General features: G+C 34.5%; 3 protein-coding genes across 5 annotated transcripts; 1 reads left to right on the top strand and 2 right to left on the bottom strand.

Moving 5' to 3' along the window:
• Positions 1-61: 61 nt before the first annotated feature.
• Positions 62-666, bottom strand: LOC131619756 (secreted RxLR effector protein 161-like). The gene is made up of 2 exons (XM_058890822.1): positions 385-666; positions 62-286 (listed from the first exon to the last, which is right to left on the bottom strand). The coding sequence occupies exons 1-2, from the start codon at positions 664-666 to the stop codon at positions 62-64; spliced, it is 507 nt and encodes a 168-aa protein (XP_058746805.1).
• Positions 667-4,610: 3,944 nt separating this feature from the next.
• LOC131615966 (T-complex protein 1 subunit eta) lies at positions 4,611-11,488 on the top strand. Its single transcript, XM_058887170.1, has 14 exons — positions 4,611-4,745; positions 4,841-5,101; positions 6,015-6,140; positions 6,271-6,474; positions 6,784-6,953; positions 7,060-7,195; positions 7,485-7,601; positions 7,711-7,830; positions 7,936-8,034; positions 8,125-8,214; positions 8,962-9,049; positions 9,908-9,996; positions 10,077-10,151; positions 11,040-11,488. The coding sequence occupies exons 1-14, from the start codon at positions 4,731-4,733 to the stop codon at positions 11,133-11,135; spliced, it is 1,686 nt and encodes a 561-aa protein (XP_058743153.1). The 5' UTR covers positions 4,611-4,730; the 3' UTR covers positions 11,136-11,488.
• Positions 11,489-14,185: 2,697 nt separating this feature from the next.
• Positions 14,186-16,269, bottom strand: LOC131617875 (very-long-chain enoyl-CoA reductase). 3 transcript variants are annotated; one of them, XM_058889145.1, is made up of 5 exons: positions 16,031-16,269; positions 15,668-15,826; positions 15,412-15,451; positions 14,545-15,302; positions 14,186-14,465 (listed from the first exon to the last, which is right to left on the bottom strand). In XM_058889145.1, exons 2-5 carry the CDS (start codon positions 15,734-15,736, stop codon positions 14,397-14,399), a joined length of 936 nt encoding a protein of 311 aa, XP_058745128.1. In that variant the 5' UTR covers positions 15,737-15,826; positions 16,031-16,269; the 3' UTR covers positions 14,186-14,396. The 3 variants fall into 3 exon arrangements, with proteins under 3 accessions (XP_058745128.1, XP_058745129.1, XP_058745127.1); XM_058889146.1 differs by having other exon boundaries at positions 15,668-15,789; positions 16,086-16,269; XM_058889144.1 differs by having other exon boundaries at positions 16,086-16,268.
• Between the last annotated feature and the right edge of the window lie 1,684 nt (positions 16,270-17,953).

Here is a 17,953-nt window from a genome sequence, read left to right as displayed (position 1 = left end):
TTCCCCAAACTGGATAATCGATTTCCACACCAGAAAATCTAAAAATAAAACACTTCAAGTCTTAAGAGATTGATTTTCCATATAGGGGCAATCGATTTCCCCTTCGCAAATTCGCAACTTGTTTTTCGCTTCGACAATATCCTAATCGCAACTGACCTGCAGACACCATATCCCTCAAGTAATTGAACATCATCTCAATATGTTTGCTTCTCACATGTGATATGAGATTCTTAGCAAGACTAATAGTTGAAACATTATCAACCAAGAGTGTGACAACTTCCTCTACCTTGTTGCCCAACTCTTCCAACACATTCATAAGTCACACAGCCTAACACACACACAACGACGTCGTGATATATTCGGCCTCAGAAGAAAATAGTTCACCACATTTTCCTTTTTAGAACACCGCGAGATTGCTGCTCCCTCAAACATAAAGACATAACTAGTCGTAGACTTTCGATCATCTTTATCTCCGTGCCAATTGTAATTCATGTAACCGAACAATTCGTACTTCCTGCCCATGTCAGTTGCAGGAAAAAGAATTCCGCAACCAAGAGTATCTTTGACGTAGCGTAGGATTCTTTTAAGTGGTGCCAAGTGAGATACATTTGGTCTCTCCGTGAATCTACTCGCAATACCGACACTAAACGCCAAATCTGGCCGCATATTGCATAAATAATGTAATGATCCTATCAAACTCCTATATTACACTGGATCCACATCCTACCCATCCTCAATTTTGGAGAGTTGTAACCTTGCCTCAGCCAGTGTACTAGCAGCATTGCAATGCTCCATATCACACTTATTCAATATCTCAAGTGCATACTTTCTTTGATGCATAAGTAGTCCTAATTTTGACTCGTGGAACTTTATGCCAAAAAGGTAAGTCATGATACCAAGGTCACTCGTTTCAAACTCTTCCATAAACTCAATCTTGAACTTAGAAATGCTCAACTCAATATTGTCTGTGATCAACAAATCGTCTATATATGAGTAAAGTATTATCACATATTTGCTCACATCCGTCTTCACATAGACACCATGCTTTGAAACACACTTCTTGAAGTCAACGTCGACAAGGAGTCCATTAATGAGTTTGTTTTAAGCTCTTTGAGCTTGTTTCAAACCGTATAGTGCCTTCTTCAACTTGTAGACCCTTCCCTCTTGATCTGTCACGACAAAACCAGAGGGTTGTTCTACATAGATTTCCTCTTCAAGTGGACCATTCAAAATTGTGGATTTCACATCCATTTGATACATTGACCAATTATTGCAATTCGCAATGTCAATAACTAGCCTAATGGTTTCCAGCTTAACAACAAATGCAAAAACCTCATCAAAGTCTATATATTCTCTTCGCGAAAAATCCCTTCGCAATAAATCGAGCCTTATACTTAACAATTTCGACTTTTGGATTTGTCTTCACCTTATAGACCCATTTCACACCAATTTCCTTCTTTCGTTCCGGTAAATCGACCAACTCCCAATTATTATTCTGCTTGATCGATTCCAACTCTTCATTAATCGCACACGGCCACTTTGGATCGCTTAATGCCTTTTTTGTGCTAACGGGCTCAGATTCGGCCATAAGTGCAAAGTGAATGAGATTTCCATCATTCTTAATCTCATTGTTCTGGAATACTTCACAATCTCGAAACATGTGAGGCAAACCTATTTGCCTTGTTGGTCGTCTACTAGATTCACCATTTTCGACTTCGACCGGTTGTTGTTCAGGATTTTCCACAAGTTGATTTTACGTGTTTGCTTAAGGAAATCGATTTCCCCTTCTTCAAAACCTTCGGAATGTAGAAATCGTGAAGGAAATGAATTCCACCAAAAGGATTGTCGATTTTCACTTCCATCATGCCCGTTTTTCACCTGTCAAACGACCTCACTTCATCCACGACAACGCCCGCAACAATGCCATTTTGTTAAAGCGATAAAGCGACAAGCAAGAGATTGGAAGTATTCCGGGATTTATCGTGTCCACAGAGAATGGTTTAAAGTAAATGCGAGAATTTAAAGATATGAACATAGAGATAATTCCCTATTTGAATCCAAGAAAGTTGAGAGAACAATCGTCAATATCATCACATATCGCTCACAACAAGGTTATGTCTAACGCAAAATTGAGAGAACAATCGTAGTGTCTCGGAGGGGATGTCGCACATAACTCAACAACACAATAACATTAAGAATTGATACCCACTATGAACATTCGACCTAAACCTATCTCTAGAGTCCAGAATATAATAGATAATCATCCTAGATAGAGATTCGAGAAGTATATGTCTATAGCAACCCAAACCCCGAGCATAAAGCAAAAGTCAAGGATAATCACCGATAAAGATTTGAGAAATAGATTTTATACAACACCATAATCTATAGATATACATAGAATCAAAGTAAATATACATACAAAACCACACACGAGGGGAGTACATAGAGAATAGAGAAGAGGAATCAACTAACTCACACGGTGTCAAACGCGATTGAAGTTTAATCCCACTCCAAATCCACAAGATATAAGCTCCAAATGTGTTGTAGAATTATCCAAGAATCAAAGAAATGAAGGTGACGGTTTTGGGACCTAAAAATGCCCAAACCATACCTAAAAAAAGGTGTTTTTGCCTTAAATATACAATTCTGCCCAGCAGATCTCGCTCAGCGTTAACAGAAGTTCACTAAGTCCGGTCTACTGCAACTTGAAATGTTATTTCGGTCATAACTTGAGAATCGTAACTCTGATTTACGTCCGATTTGAAGCGTTGGAAAGCTTATTCAATGCTCTATCTAAAAATGACTAAACGACAACCAAATTGATTATTTTTATCATCCTTATTTTGAGCCTTATTTTTTGATGAATCGTTAAACATTGCATTCTTGAAGCTTAGCCTTTGCCTCTTATTACTCGATACTCCAATTATGAATGAATACCTACAAAATGAATGAAAAACTATCAAAGGGTACACAAATGAATCAAAAACTCAAAAGAATACGTAATATGTACAAATATAACGAAAACATACTCATACACGCATAAGTTGAGAAAAAAGAGACGATAAGTGTCCCAAAACTATATACAAAAATAACTACAATTGGACACTTATCAACCGATCACCATTCCCCACCTTCGTTGGCCTCGGGTGTTACATGCCCACCAGTTTCAGCTTGGTTCATCCCCGAACCACATCGTATTGGGAGATGTTTGTTATGATACTGTTTGTAACGCCTTAGACTGCTTTCAACATTATTGACTAACCCCATAAACCCACAAGGGTCTTTTCAGCATGATTTGTCCTCACTCATACGCTTTTTGGGAAATTTTCTAGAAGGTCACCCATCTTAATACTACTATAAGTCAAACACACCTAACTGTGGAGTTTTTATCTGTTAGGCTACCAAAAAAGAAGATGCATCTTGCTAGTATAGGTAGTACTAATCAGTCCTTATAAATATTTATTCAATCATGCAGTCCTATACTTGCACAACCCCATGATCCCTCTCATCCTGATGTGAATTCGGTGACCACTCCCCGCCCTATTCGACCTCGGGAGTGTCTCATTATCATGACTCGTGTACTGACAACCATTTTTCTCATTTGTTTGCCTCAATTGTTACATAAGTGAAAGGCCTTACATTCTCATTTAGGTGGCCTTCAGGAGTACAAGAGGAGGATTGATGCTCCGACCGTATATGATGTCATATGTACACCATATGCAAACCATAAAGTGCATTAAGAGTTCGACGATACAACCTTTTTCTTGGGTTACTTGCAACAAGAGAGTTTTGTGGCTAGATATTTACTTGAGAAGTGTCTACGCCAATGTGGTTATGTTCAGAGCATTCATAGACCAATCCACATTGTTCCATATAGGAGCATCGATATGTGGTTTAGGTTTAACATTGTGAGCAATTCCATTGCTATTAGTGATAATGCAGCGAAGGTGTAGTTCATTGCGTAGATTTTATTAATTTGTCATTATTTATTGTTGTTGACATTATTTTGGTTTGGAATGAATTACGTATGCATAATTGACATTTTTATCCTAACATTGCACTGAATGAAAATTAACATTACATTATTGCCAAATTAACACAACTTAACAAGAAAATTACACAAACAAAACTAAGCATTACTAGATGATTCAAGACTTTCAACATCTTGATAATATCATCCACAAATCTCGCAACTATTGCATCCACCTCGATTAGACTATTTTTTATCGGTGATATGTGTTCCACGTAATTTTTAAATCTTCATCCGTCTTTTGCTCAAACTTACAAAATTATATCTTCTCTTCATTATCAATCGTTAATGAACAATACCCAATCATAACTTTTTTTATTATCAGCGTGGTGCAAGAGATTTTCTAGTTTAAATTTTAGAATATTAAGAGAAGTGTCCCATGCGAGCCTAAAATCAACAGAAAATTTCATACACAAATGTGAGACACTAAAATTTCGATATTGTGAGGTGTCATCTGAAACAGATATTTTTAATATTACAAAAATATGTGAGGGGCCCGATATGATTTTTTGGGTGCCAAGTATCAATGTTTTGGGTACAAAATGGGCTTCTAGGTCAAGGCCCAAAAATAAATATGAAAGTGAAGCTTCGCTTCACAATGTCCACCATTGTCCTCCAGTAAACACTGTCCTCGCTCACTTATTCATTTCACACCTTAAACCCTATTACTCTTTCTCCTCTTCCATCAACGTCTTCAACCATGTCTTCTATGCTGGTACGTTCTCTCTCTGTTCTTCGTTTTCAAGTTACGTAGTTTCCCTAACTTTACTTAACCTAACTCATTTCTGAAAATGCCGTTATTGGAAACAGCAACCTCAGATCATACTCTTGAAAGAAGGCACAGACACATCGCAAGGGAAGCCGCAACTCGTAAGCAACATCAACGCTTGCACCGCCGTTGCCGATGTCGTCCGGACCACCCTAGGTCCTCGTGGTATGGACAAACTCATCCACGACGATAAGGGATCAGTCACCATCTCGAACGACGGCGCTACTATCATGAAGCTTCTGGATATTGTTCATCCCGCTGCTAAAATCTTAGTTGACATTGCTAAGTCTCAGGACTCTGAGGTAACTAACTAACTAACTCCGATCTCATCATTTTTCCATTAACTGCACTTATAATGAAACTGTTTTTAATTTATTGTTTGGATTCTGTTCTGAGATCGGTTTTTATTTATGTGTTTTTGTATTTAGTAATTATGCTAGTTTCGTTTAGATGTTTGAAATTGTGGAATTAAAGCCTGTTTTGTTAAACAACTTAAATAAATAAGTGCTTATCATGTTAGTGCTTATGTATGAGTTGTTTATGTAACAAAAGATAAATTAGACACAAACTTTTTCATACAAGCTATAAGCAGTTTTAGTAAACTAGCTACCCTAGAGAATTTATGGAAATAAGATGAAAACTACTATGAACATTTAATAAGTTGTACTGTAAGCCCTCCCAAACCGTCTCATAATTGCTTGTGCCATTTCTGAAATGTGATTTTTTATTTTAGTGATTGTGCTTGTCTCGTTTAGATGTTTGAAATTGTTGAATCAAGTCCTGTTTTGTTGGACAACTTAAATAAATAATTGCTTATGTCATAAGTGCTTATCATGTCAGTGCTTATGTATAAGTTATTTCTATAACAAGATTGGGAACACAAACTTTTGGATATAAGCTATAATCTGTTTTCATAAGCTAAGATAGAGAACTTATGGAATAAGTTGAAACTGCTTAATGAACATTTAATAAGTTGTATGCTCGCCTAAACTCTTGCATATGAGCTATAATCTGTTTTCATAATCTAAGATAGAGAACTTATGGGAACAAGTTGAAAACTACTTAATGAACATTTAGCAAGTTGTATGCTCTCCCAAACTGTGTTGCAAGTGCTTATGCTAATAGGTAAGTTCAGTTAAGCCAATTCAATTAAGTTCTAAGTGTTTGTTTGTTTGTTTGTAAGTTAACTATAGTATTATTGTTGTGAACGTGAAGGTTGGCGATGGAACCACCACTGTGGTATTGCTTGCAGCTGAATTTTTAAGAGAGGCAAAGCCTTTTATTGAAGATGGTGTTCACTCTCAAAATTTAATACGAAGCTACAGGACTGCCTGTTCCTTGGTATGCAGTTATATTTCAAATATATATATTTTTTTATTTTCTGTATTTCTTAACGCAATTAAATTCTATTGGTAATGTTGGGTTTTTAACTTGTTGCAATTGTTTTTGTTATGCGTGATAATTTTTGCAGGCGATTGAGAAGATTAAAGAGCTAGCTGTTAGTATTGAGGGAAAAAGTCTGGAAGAGAAGAAAAACTTGCTAGGAAAGTGTGCTGCTACAACACTTTCTTCAAAGCTTATAGGAGGGGAGAAGGAGTTCTTTGCATCCATGGTTGTCGATGCCGTAGTTGCGATTGGGACTGATGATAGGTTAAACATGATTGGAATAAAGAAGGTAAACTTTTTAGCTTATTTTACAACCTTCTTTCCTATATAATTTGGCACTCTGGAGGAAAATGTTAAACACATGGAGTTTCATACATTGTTGTTAAAAACTTCATTAGTCAGTGTTAGGTTATATTGTAGGTTTATTGCAGTAGATATAATTTTAACACACGCTCCTCGCATTTGAGGAAAGCTGGTAGGTATATATAGTGTCGTGCCATATAATTGTCATCCAAATGATTCCACACCGTGTCTGTACCATTTAAGCATTTTTTGTGTGTGGAAATGGTGTTATAAACATTCGGGTTTTCTTCTGCAGGTTCCTGGAGGTAACATGCGTGACTCATTTCTTGTCAATGGCGTTGCCTTCAAAAAGACATTTTCATATGCTGGGTTTGAGCAGCAGCCCAAGAAGTTTCATGATCCAAAAATACTATTGCTTAATGTTGAGTTAGAGCTGAAGTCTGAGAAAGAAAATGCTGAAATAAGGTGTGAATATTAAAATGTTTTGTTTGTCTTGTGTCTGTTGATATCGAGGCTCTATTAAAGAGTTAGTAATGTGACTTTCTTCTTTACTTTCTTGTGTTTTCTACAGATTATCAGATCCATCCCAATATCAATCAATTGTTGATGCTGAATGGAATATTATTTATGACAAACTGGATCGATGTGTCCAAAGTGGTGCCAAAGTTGTTCTCTCACGCCTTGCTATTGGTGATTTGGCTACACAGGTTTTAATTGTCATTTTTAGAACTATTTATTTAATATTATTGGAAGTTGTATGCCACTCAGCTCTCCACAACATATAAATTTTGATGTGTGCTATCCTGTTCTGGGACATGATATACTTTGACTCATATGATATACTTACATGTATTGTATAACTAATAACTAATAATAACTATGAGCTTCTATTGTTCTATTAATTATTTTTTGTATTTAGCTTTGTTTGTATTGGCTCTTATTTTCATAGTATAAGTGTATCTTGACATCCTTAGTAATAACTTGCCCCTGTTACAGTATTTTGCAGATAGAGACATTTTTTGTGCTGGTCGTGTAGCTGAAGAAGATCTAAAAAGAGTTGCTGCCGCAACTGGGGGAACTGTACAAACATCTGTTAATAACATTATTGATGAGGTTGTGTATTGTTTGTGTGGGATACTGTTAATAACATTATTGATGAGGTTGTGTAACTTTATGTGTTGTAGCTGAAAGACTGAAATTCCTTTTATGTATTTGCTTGAAGGTTCTTGGAACTTGTGAGACTTTTGAGGAAAAGCAAGTAGGAAATGAAAGGTTCAACATTTTCAATGGATGTCCATCTGGCCAAACAGCCACCATTGTTCTTCGTGGTGGAGCCGATCAGGTGTGTTGCATGTGATGAAATAAGTGTTATGTAGCTTTTAGTTATACATATTTAATAGGATCTCCCATTATGGGCATATATTTGATTTTTGCTATTTTTTCACAGTTCATAGAGGAAGCAGAGCGAAGTTTGCATGATGCAATCATGATTGTTAGAAGGGCTATGAAGAATTCAACTGTAGTTTCCGGTGGAGGTGCTATAGATGTATGTCTCTAGTCAAAACTTAGTGTTACATCTCATTGTATAGTGATAGTGACTGTTAAGTATTAAAATTAGCGTTGTTATTGTTGACAGATGGAAATAAGCCGGTACCTAAGGCAGCATGCACGCACAATAGCTGGAAAGTCTCAGCTTTTCATCAACTCCTATGCCAAAGCTCTTGAGGTAAGTGTCCGAAGATTAAAAACTGTCTATAGTGGTATTTGTTTACATTTTAGAAACATAGCTTTGAATTTATGTAATTCAGCACCTGTTTGACACAAGTGGTCTAAAGTTCAAACTAACAAGATAAGAACAATCAGCATTGTCTATCTTCGCAAATATTTAATCAAACATTAATGTCATTAAAAATCAATGTTTGGTTGTTCTTCAGTACCTAACAAACCAGGCATCATTATGGAAAATTTTCATATATCTATTTTATCTTGATCTGAAACTGTTAATCATATACTTTTAGTGTCATCAAATAAAAGCTATTATATTATAGCATATTAGAATTTGAACAAACCACCATTGTCTGTTATCCACAATATAAAGAAAATCGGAACAAACCACTATTTTCTATAATCCCCAATTGACAGCACTTTTTGCTCTATTATTGCATCGTTGTGGAGGAAGGGGTTGGGCGAAAAGTTGCCCTTTTTATGTATGCACTTTTCTTGTTGCTATTTAACCCAGAATTTGTTGCATTTAATGCCTTGTGATTTTGAACACAGTATCCACTCATTGGATCTAAGGCTTTAATTTCTGAACTTTCTACTAATTGCCAGTGAGAATGCAGTAGTTTTGCAAGATATACTTTTTCCATTTGTTGATCAGCTCATCTTGAAATCACTTTACTGAGTATCTGGTTTAACATGCATAGTTGCTTAGTTGTATTTTGATGCAGACGAATTTATGGTGTTATTGCAGGTTATTCCTCGGCAATTATGTGACAATGCTGGATTTGATGCAACTGATGTGCTGAACAAACTAAGACAGAAACACGCACTTGCTTCTGGTTGGTTGACCTCTGTTTTATGTGCACAATTGCTTACATATACTTGCCTGAAGAAAAAGTGCTAAGTAGGGCTGTAGTTGGGCCAAGCCTAGCTGAATATTAGATAATTAGTGCTGTTCAATTGATTACAAATTCAAGCAAGATCTTATAATATGTTAAAGCATATTATGTGACAATTTTATAGTGTGAACTGAGCTCAAGCACTCATGATTAATATAAAATAATGTGCATATTTACAACAATACACACAATTATTGTCTATTTCATTGTCGGTCATCTGAGAATTAGATTCTTGGGTTTGATTTAATTAATCAAACATGTTCAAGCATCTTATTCAAAATCTAAGGAGAAAGACTTAGCCAAAGTGCTAGGCTGTTGTTCTGAAATGTATCTGTTAATTTGTTTTGCATGAGAAGAAATAAGAAGCTAGCAAGTGTATGTTGGTTAGATTAACCACTGTATCTATTTTCTTTTAACCATTGCTTCACCTTATCAGTATAGAAATTTATTCAACGGCTTACTTTTACCAGCAATAAGCAAACCAAGTTTAGCTTCTTGGCCTCATTAAATTATAAACCAGGATTTATGTAATTAGGATTTAGTTTATGCTGTCATATTTAGTATATTTCTTTGCAAGCATGTTCTCTTAACGACCTTTGCACTTGGGGGTGACTTCAAGTTTGTAGATGAGAAAATGTGTCTAATTTATAGATTCTCTGGCCTTGAATTGATTTGTGCCTGTGTGTTGAAATGTGTGTGTTGAAATGTATCTGTAAATGCATTTTTTATATAGTAAATTTTGTAGAGTTCTTCTGGTGGGTCAGAAGTTAAAAATCTCATTTTTCCCGCTTGTTTAAGGTGAGGGGGCACCGTTCGGGGTTGACATAGCCACTGGTGGAATTGCTGATTCATTTGCCAACTTTGTCTGGGAGCCTGCAGTTGTGAAGGTAAACACCCTTCATTGTTTTATTTTTTAATTCTATTGTTCTATTCTATGGGGTGTCTAAGTAAGTTAACACATTTGCAGATCAATGCTATAAATGCCGCCACGGAGGCAGCCTGCCTTGTATTAAGTGTGGACGAAACAGTTAAAAATCCCAAGGTAAATAAACATCCAACCATTTATATCATTTATATTTACCAATGACTATTCAATTTGAAAGAGTTAATGGTCTATGGTATATTCAAATTTCATTTTAATTTCATTTCATGTTTGGCACAATTCTTTTGGTAAAGGATTTTCTACTTTGCAATGTAATTGTATATAAGTTTTACCTTGGGATATGTGCAGTGTCACATTGACTCTTTCCTGCATAAATTCACATGCAATCCAATTGGTCTCTACTTTTTTTGTTGTCTTTTAAGCATTGTGTTTAGGTATCACTTCACTTGGCATTAAATGTAGAGTTACTAGTTGTCATGGTGCTTAGTCCTTGCAAATTTATTTTGCTCAGTATTGAAAACCATATCATTCTCACTGCCAAATAGCATATTTACTGTGTGGTAATGGGGATTAGTCCCTTACTCCATGCGGATTGGGACTCCTAAATTAAGAGAAAAGGTAGAATGACATTTCTATTTCTCAGCAGGATTGTTTAGATGTGGGAATAGTAATCTCATTAATAAGTTGTCTGAAATGCCATTTCTGGAATGATAATAATCTTTAATGGGTATATAAACATCCTGTTAACATTTTTGGTTAGATGATTCTAGTTAAGGTCTCACCATGTGAATTAAACTTTACATTGATCAGCAGAATTATGTTGCCGTGAACCATTCTTTATGTTGATTAAATAATTTGTTTTCATTTTATTCTAGTTCTAGCATGTTAGCTATGAATAATTTTTACTGTACGGCCCACAAACAATTTAACTTATTTCGAATCTTGTGCACATACTTAATACATTTACGTTCCGTCCACTAATATGAAGAAATGGGAAACTTCATTTATGGCTCTGATTTTGATTTTCTTATTATTAAATGTATGTAGTCTGAGAGTGCACAAGGGGAGGCTGCTGCAAGTGCCATGGGAGGTAGAGGCCGTGGAGGAGGTTTCCGTGGTCGTGGACGAGGAATGCGTAGATGATGAGAAGTGTGTTCTAATGGGTTAGCATTTGTCTCGTGTGTTGAATGTCTGTCTATTACGCGCAAGGCCACTGCATGTATGTTTCCGCCATTTGTGTTGCTAGAAGCATACCATATTTATCTGATGATGTGAAATGCTAACATGGGGGATTCCTGGACCATCATCATCTGATCTAACTAGGACTTGATGGTAGCAATTTTCAGGCAGGCATTGTCTTTTTGTATCTGTTCAATTTATATGTTGGAGAGGCTGAATTAGATGGCTGTTGTTGGGGACTTATATTTTGTGTGAAATTTTGCTTAACCTTCAACACCAAGTATTTATAAATTAAGTGCATGTGATTTTATCTATAACTTTATGTTAAGTTTATGATATGTCTAGGTATTGTTAAGTTTATGTTATGTCTAGATTTTGTTATGTTTAGATGTTGTTAAGTTTATAGTAGTATGCTATGTCTAGATTTTGTTATGTTTTGATGTCAAGTAAATACTTGTTATGTTTAGATGTGGTAAAGTTTATGTCATGTTATTCTATGTGAAGATGTTGTTAAGTTTATATTAAGTTTAAGTAAGGATAAGTTATGAGCAAGTAAGTAGATGATAGTGCCAGAGTAATAATATAGCGATGATTCATGATCACCTATATATACAACACCACAAAGTCATAGCGACCCAACACGCGCAATACGTGCAATCCATAATGTTAAAGCATACGCCTCACCATCTGGGTTAATTCAACCCATTCATAAAGAATCACTATCGTCTACAACATATATCGCTTAGTCATGCCAAATAGTCGAGACAATGGTAGAATGTCATTAAAAGGTCCAACAACATCAGAAGGTTCAGTAACATCATAAGGGTCAATTGAAGCAAGAGGATAATAAGAGGATGTGATACTCTATAATACCACGCTAAGTACCCATTGCATTTTGTGTAATCCCGACGATAATACTTATCATGTTCGCTCAAAATCATCCATTAACGCTAGATGGCACAACAAAGACCGGTCGTTGTATATCCTGCACGTTGCCAAGTTGGTGGAGACACCTCTCCAGAAGGTAAGAAATCATTAAACTCTCCCAACGCACATCACCTAAAAATAACGTGTAGCCAAATTATTGATGTACCCCCATGGTCAGTGTATGGTGTCCAGAAGACATGATCAAGGGTGAGAGCGTCATTCCTGCGTTAGTACCCTTGATAACTGCTTGAGATGGGATGTTTTGATCTCTATATTTTTGTATATCCAATATTGCAGTAAAATATACTAGTTAAAATCACACACTTTTACACTAATAATTACAAATAATATAAACCTAAAAAGGCTCATATAACCATCAAACTGGCTCGTCTCAAATTTTGTAGGCTTTCCAAGAGCATGATAATAACCATTACATCACTACATCCCAAGACCATCCATGAAATCCAAGCTAGAAGAACAAGGATATGTATCTTGCATCAATGTACATGCGACTTATCTATCAAAATAGTGCATCCAACCAAATGTGCATATGTATCAACATGATCAAGATTAGACACCTCAACATATGCCTTTATATCAACATACTAGGATCAGACACCGCAACATGTGTGTCGTCATCATTGCCTCTAGTGCATCCACCTCTACCTACTCGGCGTCAGATAGTACGTGGTCCACGGATCTCTCCAGTCCTTCTCCAATGAGAACCTCTGAGAGCTACTCTACCCGCCCTCGTACACAATAGGCCATCATAAAGATCATCTGTGTCGTCGATAGATCTCCCAACTGGTTTGTCACTCGACCTAGGGATGATTCGACCATTTCGTTCTCTTTGTCTCACTAATAAACAAACAAATTAAATTAATAATTAGAAAATATGGGGGTCCTATTTGCATTTAAACCAGATTTTACAAACAATCCTGTAGAAACTCATGTATCTCTATCGGATTTTATCAAACATCCAATGAAAAATCAAACATTACATATGGGTTTTATTACACATCAAGTATAATTGCAAACATTTGTTGCATTTGTAACTAATTTTTTATTTTTTTTTAAATAATTTGTGAATATTCGTCCAGTCCATAGAAATTCCAAATTTTACCAAAGTTTAATATATACAAAAAAATGAATTTAGTTTTATAGTTTTTTTTTATCAAGAGGGTAATATGGTCTTTTTTTCATTCAAAGTGCGGGGGTTATAGACTAGCATAAGGGTGTCTACTAAATTACTCGTTTTGGACTGACCAAATGTTCAATAAAACCAATCCAACTATGGCCCAATCCAAACAAAATGTTCAATTAATGAACAAGTGTATTTCCACTTCTCAAGCACTAATTTGATCGTTAGAGTGTTAACTTTACAAATACTACATCAGTTATCACCAAAGATCTCAATCACATTGTCAAAGTCTTTTTATAGTGGTCATCTTTTACATCTCAAACATTCTTTATTCCAGTATAAAATAGATTATAGTATTAATTTTATGATTAGAAAATATCTTTCATAATATTTCTACCTTATTTTCTTATTATTTATCGTATTTATAGAATTCATTTGTTCTTATTTACTTGTGGGTTTTAAAATTTAGTGTTATATTAATTATATGTTAATTTGAATATTCTTAATTATTTGTTACAAAAAGAAATATAGATTAAAAAAAATAGTAAAAATATTATACTCTATTTAAACCCTATTTTAAAACAATTAATTTAAACATGATTTTTAAAGGTGAAAATAATATTTGCTCCAAAAATACATTTGTTGCAAGGTGAAGTTTGAGGAATGATTAGCTTTCACTAATTGTAATGAAGAAATGTTGGTGCATTTATAGATATAGGAGTATTATTCAATAAAGCTTTGCCTAAATACTTGCACATAGGTTCATTTCACAAGATAAAAATAAGCTTTTCAAAGCACCACTTTAGTGTTGCTACAAAAAAGCCATTTCAATATTGTTCTAAAAGACCACAAGTTTCATCATGAAAATGAAATATCGCATACATTAAAGAAGGAAGCTAACCAAAATACAATAGAAACATCAAATATAATCAACACAAGATGAAGATTCTTAAGAATCAAGATTCCTCAATACCATAAACAAGAAATGCTTACAAATATCCAACACAAACAAATCACTTCAATAACTTGTAAATCAACTTCATAGCTAAAACATTGAAAAACAAATTCAGACTTAATAAAATGTGAATAATAAATAACTAAAACTTCATTGTGCTATAATAATCTCAGAATCCTTGTGAGATTAGCCGCTTCGGCTTCTACAGGAACGGAGGCAATATCACCCACCGCCGAGGATACCTCGGCCTCCCTTCCTTTCCATCAAACAACTGCAAGTACACCAAAGATAAGATGTAAGATTCACAATTATACGATGCAAAGAATGCATAAAATGATAAGGAGACAAACCTTCTTCAAGCGCCTGTGCTTTGCGAGAGCCCAGTTGGTCATGATGAAAGTAGCAACTGCAACAAATACATAACCGGCAATGGTTTGCGTAGCAATGTTGAAGCCCAACCACTGGTAGATCTCTGTTGTGTAATTAGCACAAGTAACAATATTGAAGAGAAAGCCGCGTGGGATTTGGTATCCACCTTCTCCAGCAGGTCCGCGAAGATTCCTCAGTATTATATGGCAATAGAAATTCGAAACTTGACAAAGTACCCCGAACCCAAACCCGATCTTCATTTGAAGGTCACTCACAGGTGTATATAATGGATGGTTCACGTAGTAAGCGATGTAACAGCCGAAGGTCCAGTAATAAGCACAGTTGCGGAAAACATTGGAAAGAGGCGAGGTTGCGTGGCTGAAGCGATGCACAAAAAATGTTTCCAGAATTCGTTTGGCGTAATGGAAACACCAATAGTACATGGCATATGTTTGCACGGGGTGGTGGATGACATGTTCGTCTTTGTAGCCGAAATATTGGTAGACAGCAGGGTAGTAATAGAAGATTGGATAGAGAAGCAACGGCCCCAAATACTCGAAGAAGAAAAGCGTACGGTAAGAAACCTGTGGACCTAAGTCCTTGAATTGTACGGTTAAGGTTTCAGAATTTCCACTCGTATAGTCGTTCAAACTCTTTTTATAGTTAAGTACAATCGGCTTTTCCTTCGATCCTGGTTGGACAGGAAGTGTCAGGCGCTGCCTCGATGGATGCTTCTTGACTGTCGAAAGTAAAACATACAAATTATGTTACCGAGTTATGAAATGAAATCCAAAGCAGCCTAGAGACGTACATACATATACATACAAACAAGACACGTTAAGACTTACTTCGCTTGTGAATCGCCTCCTGCAAATCTGCAACCGTAGCCTGATGCAAAGAAACAATTACACAACACAAATCATAGATTATTACTTCAAAAAACAAATCTATCATTTCCAACTGAAAGGAATTCCAAATTCTATATGTAAAATCTCTTTCCTATAGATCAAATCAATTTAAGAAATCAAAACTAACTTTTTATGACATAACAAACACAATAAAACATGAAGAACAAAATTTTAAGAAATTTAGAAAAAAACATACAGAATCACCAAGCTCAATGCCACCTTTAACAATTTCTCTTCCACTCCTAGAAACCAAAGAGACCTTCATCTTGAAAACCAAAACACACCCACTTCACCAAACAGTTTCAGCAACACACTTCACTGAAAGATCATATGCAAGATTCAATAGAACTAGAACCTAAAAAATTTGAAAAAAAAACACAAAAATAGATTCAATCAGAGAATCATAAAAAAACCCCACAAGGCAAGTTCAGAGCTTTTGTAAAGAACTAACAGTGGGGTGGACTATACCAGCGAAAGATATAAACTTTAATGAATATAATTGGATTTCGATAATAATAAGGAATGTGGGTAGTTGGGAAATGAGGGTTTTCGAGCGTACCTGAAGATTTTGGTAAGGATTGGGAAATAAGAGGAAAAGGGGGAATTGGAATTACCTGAATTGGGGAAGATTGTGTGCAATGTTTGTGTGTTCCTCAATATAGAAAGCAAAATGGGAGATTTAAGAAATTTGATAGAAAAATGGAGAATTTAAGATGAAGGATAGATTAATGTGAGGTATGGTTAGTAGAAGATGAGGCCATGTATGCATTAATGTCATATGGTTAGGAGTAGGACAACTAACCTTTTGGCCTCATAATCCATATATTAATTGATTATATATATATATATATATATATATATATATATATATATATATATATATATATATATATATATATATATATATATATATATATATATATATATATATATATATATATAAAAGGTGGAGATTAAGTGTGAATTTTTTTTCTCTCCTCCATTATTAAAATAAATATTGAGGAAAAAAAAAAATTGACACTTAATATCCACCATTTATTTTAAAATCTAATACGTCCCATATTATGCTAAAAAAACTGCTAATTTATTATGCTAAATCTTATTATAAAAACAATATTAATGGAAAGATGAATTCTAAAAGCTAAGTCTATCTTAAAAAAAAAAATTTAAAATGACTTTTTAAATTTTTTTTCACTTATCATTATTCAAAATATAATTTTTTTTCACTTATGATTATTTAATATTTATTTTAAACACAAACAAGGTTATCCACCATCTTGAATCTATGCAACCTTTCTCTTGTCGCCAATCTGTCGTGACATGCCAGCCAGAGAATGAACTGGACACGCGGTCTAGCCAAATTGTTCCATAATAGCTTACACAAAAGCACAATCGAATCACCACTTTTGATAGTCTCATACACCCGCCATTTATTTTTTGAATGTACAGGTACGAAGGAAATATGGTGCCGGGTCCTTGATTGGATCCAGATTAATCACCAACCCTTGAATTGGAATGATGAGATGGATTGGCTTATTAAGAGTTGCAAAGACAAAGATTGGAGAAGCATAATCCTCAAATGTGCTGCAACTGGAATAGTATACTACACATGGAAACATAGAAATGATATAGTTTTTGGAAAAGATAGTCATAGAACTAAAATAGTGAAAGATATTATTGATACTATCGTGTATAGATTATGGGAAAATAGGAGAGTTGGAAAACACCTAATCTTGCTATGGTTTAAGGTTTTGTTTTGGGTTTTGTTTGTATGTTTTGTCTTGGGACTGGATCGTTGACGATCACCTTGTGTAAATAGTTTTTGAATTAAATTCATCCTTTTTTATTCAAAAAAGAAATTTTTATTTTAAACATATAATGTTTAAAAATAATTGAAAATATTAAATTATTTAAATATCTCAATGCATTGGACCATACTATAATTAATATTTAAAAAATCACATTAATTCACAGATTTATTAACTTTAATACACGATTCAAAGATTTATATAACACTCATTAAATTATTATTTAATATTTATAAAAGTAATTATATTATAATATAAATGATTGATCATTGTTGTTGAAGTAGTTATTTTCATTAAAAAAAATCAAAATAGTAAAGTCAAAAAGAAAAATTAAATCTAAAATATTAATATTATTATAAAAATGAAGTAAGGTCATTATATAATTTTTATTGCACGAATTATATAAAAAAGTTAATATTTAAAAAAATCATTAATATTATTTTTTTGTTTTAGTAATTTTAAAAGATTTTGTTTTCTTCTTCTTTAAAATATTCTTTCTCAATCCAACACCAAACTTCCAACAAATTCTTTTATCATTCCCACTTAAAAGCAAATCAAGATAACATGGTAAGGAAAAATCAAAGAGCAGATACATAGCAATGGAGAATAAAGTGGTAATGATTTGCTTGATGGTAGCCGGACAACACTTCGTCGGAGGAGTTCGGTACTGACAG

Source organism: Vicia villosa, linkage group LG7 (genome assembly GCF_029867415.1).
Source record: "Vicia villosa cultivar HV-30 ecotype Madison, WI linkage group LG7, Vvil1.0, whole genome shotgun sequence".
Lineage (NCBI taxonomy): Eukaryota > Viridiplantae > Streptophyta > Magnoliopsida > Fabales > Fabaceae > Vicia > Vicia villosa.
The sequence above is the reverse complement of the archived record's forward strand: the minus strand, read 5'-3'. Positions and strand labels throughout refer to the sequence as shown.

Excerpts from the sequence above, each read along its gene's own strand:
- LOC131619756 (XM_058890822.1), bottom strand. The coding sequence starts at position 666 with ATGCGGCCAGATTTGGCGTTTAGTGTCGGTATTGCGAGTAGATTCACG. Across the intron at positions 287-384 it reads GTTCTAAAAAGGAAAATGTG|GTAGAGGAAGTTGTCACACT; the intron begins GTGAACTATTTT and ends TTGGGCAACAAG.
- LOC131615966 (XM_058887170.1), top strand. Across the intron at positions 7,602-7,710 it reads TTAATAACATTATTGATGAG|GTTCTTGGAACTTGTGAGAC; the intron begins GTTGTGTATTGT and ends ATTTGCTTGAAG. Across the intron at positions 8,035-8,124 it reads CCGGTGGAGGTGCTATAGAT|ATGGAAATAAGCCGGTACCT; the intron begins GTATGTCTCTAG and ends TATTGTTGACAG.
- LOC131617875 (XM_058889145.1), bottom strand. The coding sequence starts at position 15,736 with ATGAAGGTCTCTTTGGTTTCTAGGAGTGGAAGAGAAATTGTTAAAGGT. Across the intron at positions 15,303-15,411 it reads GGAGGCGATTCACAAGCGAA|TCAAGAAGCATCCATCGAGG; the intron begins GTAAGTCTTAAC and ends TACTTTCGACAG. Across the intron at positions 14,466-14,544 it reads AGCACAGGCGCTTGAAGAAG|TTGTTTGATGGAAAGGAAGG; the intron begins GTTTGTCTCCTT and ends GTGTACTTGCAG.